Source organism: Trachymyrmex septentrionalis, unplaced genomic scaffold (assembly GCF_001594115.1).
Source record: "Trachymyrmex septentrionalis isolate Tsep2-gDNA-1 unplaced genomic scaffold, Tsep1.0 scaffold15, whole genome shotgun sequence".
Taxonomy (NCBI): domain Eukaryota; kingdom Metazoa; phylum Arthropoda; class Insecta; order Hymenoptera; family Formicidae; genus Trachymyrmex; species Trachymyrmex septentrionalis.
The window spans coordinates 158,141-161,828 of NW_017304653.1; the positions used below are offsets into that span (position 1 = coordinate 158,141).

Genomic DNA, 3,688 nt, shown 5'->3' on the forward strand with positions numbered 1-3,688 from the left:
ACACAGATTAAACAAGGAATAATGTTTGAGCATTATATAACTAAAATACTGCACTGCATACTGATATTTGCACATTAATTTCAATCTTTTAATAACATATTTATTGAATTTATGCACTAAAACAAGATTAATTAGATCACATAGTAAAGATTAGTTAGGTTAGATATCTCACATTTCATTCACTGATTACCAGTGGCATACTTGGCACTGATATCAATGATTATCCACTGATTCAGAATTTAAAAATTTATACATTTATAAATTTATATACATATAAATTTAATGCATATATACTATTAAGAAAAATTATTTTTTTTTATGTACTACAATTTACTTGTCGCTGTTTTTAATCTTAGCATATAATTTCTGAAGAAAATACTGATTCTTTTCCGACACAGTAAAATTTAAATAAGTACAATCAAAAGAAAGTCATACGACTTACTTCGATGTAGGTCCGAAAAATAAAATTTGGTCCTTCCTTTTACGATTTAAAAGAATATATTCTTTTCATTAGTTGCATTAACTGGGATTTTGATGGAAGATGAATGACTCGGAATTCTAGTTAAATCTAGAATTTTAGATTTAACTGGAAATCTAGTAGACTAGTAATCGCAGAATTTTGGATCGTTCGTTTTCCACCAGAATTCCATTTAATTTAATCAAATACTTTTCTCCGTGTAATATACGAAAATACATTCAGAGAACTCTTGAAGCCTTAGTAACCGTAGTCTGAAAGTCTAGGACGGAAGTAAAGGATAATCAATCATTGTATGCATCGCGTAACACGATTGTACTCTTCTGTAACTTCCGTGTAAGAGATTCGACGATCTTCCGGCAATCTCGCACGAAGACGATTGATCTCGTAAGTCGACCGGGACTCGAGATCGACGTGTCCGATCTCGCGTATATCCACGGGAAGTCCCGCACGATCGCGTCTGCATGCATCCGCATCCACGGAAGCCTGACGCGGCAACTGGCAAACTGTGCGAAACGAACGAGCGAGCGTTTCGACGATCCTCCTCGCCCGTTGTCATTAACGTTGTCGGTTCCCGTAGCGGGAAACAAAAGGGAATTATTAGCCGCTCTAACGCATCCTAAACTGATTATCCTCGACGACCCCCGATGAGGTGCCATTGTGCCGGCGAAGAATAACACGTCCCGGGTACTTCATTAATCGACGTATTGTTGCGCATCCCGCGCATGTTGAATTACCCGCGCGCGCTGCGGGGCCAACAAACGGATTGATTTCGAGAACGATCGTCACTGTGCCGGAGAAGTTGCGACACATTACCTAAATTTACGCGGGATAGTACGAACTTGCTTTTTTATCCGCGCACAATCGTAGCGGTAATGCTGATAAATTAATTGTTATAACGGCGTAATGAATTTTCTTTGTTACATCGAATTCCGTGTCCCTCAAAATCGAGAACGATATAGACTATGCACCCTAGATAATTTTTAAATCGAATTAGAGAATACAAATAATAGAAAAATACTAAGCACAAAAATAATTGCAAAGCTGTTGTCGTTTGATTCGTCGAGTGTTCGTATCTAATTGGAAATACAGTGAGTACAAAAATTATTTGTACAGGAGAAATTTTTATTTCAATAAGCCTTAGAAAATGAACGTTAGTTAGCAATTTTGTAGAATAAATCTATTCTTTATCGATATAAACTCTGAACTAATGCACTATGTTCAATAAGTTGAAGTGAAACAGATATAGTTTGTTCCACTTCACGTTTGTGTTCACCATAAAGAACATATTTATTGAGTACTTTCTGTACTAATATAAAGAAAAGGGCTTCGCGATCTATAGAAGCTAAATTTCTCAACCGTAGGAATATTTTTTGTGCATGTCCGAATAATACAATTTCACATTTTCGTTTATTTTTAAGATAACATTTTTAAGATACATATATTTTAATTATTACACTATTTAAGTATAAAATAATTTTGTAAACTATACATTGTAGTCTTTGTTAATAAATTGCTAATTAATATTTTTTTTTTTTCAAAATAAGGTCTTTTTAAAAGACATCCCTCTTATACGAATACTTTTTGCGCCCACTGTATATACTTGATATTCACGGGTGTAATAACAACGTCATTACCGTTCCGAAGGCGCCTTCGGCAAGTTTGGAGAGCATGCGAAGGCGATGCCGTGGGAAGAGCGGTACGCTGGTCTGCTCCAGACGTCTCTTCAGGGCCGAGAGTACCTCCTGTTGAGTCGGCGACTGTAACACGAAAGCGCAAATGCATTGTGCGGGCTATCCGATGATAATCAACGATCTATGATCACGCTAGTCGCGCCGGGGCGCATCGTAGGTATCGTAGGATCTACGACCGTCATTCGATAAACGGCTTACCCCCTTCGATCTTCGCGTTCACGTGGATTATCGAGTGCACGAGAGAGAGAGCGAGAGAGAGAGAGAGAGAGAGAGAGAGAGAGAGAGAGAGAGAGAGAGAGAGAGAGAGCACGCGGAACTGTAACACAACTTACAAATATTTTATTGGTCGCGAACTAGGTATCCCATTGTTGATTGGTAAAAGCTGACTTGTAGAACGTTAGATGCGACGTGATTTATAGGCGTATCTTGTGCTACTTTCATCGAAATATAATACTTTCTATTGTTGGACTGGACCATGAGATATTTTAATGAGATATATGATTTATAAAACATTGCAATAATGTTTTTGTAAAAGAGAATGAAAAGGCATAGAAATCTTGCCAAATTATTTCATGGTTCGAAGGACACGACGAGTAGCTCATAAATGTCCCGTCAATTTTAAACTGTTGCATTCGAGAATTGATACATTCATATAGTGGTCAATAATATGTTGTGTGTGCGATCATCTGTATATTTATTTCGGGGATACGTAAGTGATCGTGAAAGTCGTCTGAAACTCGATGCTCTCATAAGTGAGAGTGACGTGAAAAGAAATATTGTCGAATACGTTGGGTACTCGCCGAGTAATCCCCGTTTTACGGATAACAGTGAATCTGCCGAGAAGGATGATTGGCGTTGCTACGAAGCGTCAAGGCCAGACTCGACGCGACACGGGGTGAAATGTTTTGACTGTTTCGAGTGGCGCTGTCGGGTGTCAATCACGCGCAGACGTCTCGACGTAGACACGGGCACTTTCGGATCTGGAGCGTCCCGTCCCGAGCATTGTGCCCGGATCAATCTCGATTCACGCCGCGGAAACCGTACGCAAAGCGCGATACCAGATGTGTCTATCCACAGGACACACGCGTATCCCGACGTAGAGAAAGGACTCACTCGACAGTGAAGAAGCTGTTCGCATTCATGACTTTGGGGGAATCGATCGGGGAACAGGGCGGCAAATGCTTATCAAGTATTCTCCCTTATACCTCCCGATATGGACGTATATAGAATCCCTATACAAAGCAGAATATTATGCAGTAAAAAAGATACAGACACCTCCGCGTCGAATGATTAACGAGCGATCTCTTGCTTTCGTAATATTTGTAATACAGATTGTTGCAATTTTTCAGAGTTCGTTATTTTTATCGAGAAATATGCGCGAGATATATATTTCGCTTAACTGTACAATTTTTTATGAAAATATATATGTTAATAGACAGCGATATTTCTAAAATATATATAATTATGTTATATATATATATATATATATATATATATATATATATATATATATATATAT

The 3,688-nt window shown here is 38.2% G+C and overlaps 1 protein-coding gene across 2 annotated transcripts in view; it reads right to left on the minus strand.

The window, feature by feature from the left end:
* The window catches only part of LOC108745834 (epithelial discoidin domain-containing receptor 1-like), a 158,999-nt gene that overhangs the window by 18,144 nt on the left and 137,167 nt on the right, over positions 1-3,688 (minus strand). For both annotated transcript variants that reach the window (XM_018482224.1, XM_018482223.1), the window contains exon 11: positions 2,113-2,235. In XM_018482224.1, coding sequence (XP_018337726.1) covers positions 2,113-2,235 — 123 coding nt within the window. The remainder of the gene's footprint in view (positions 1-2,112; positions 2,236-3,688) is intronic.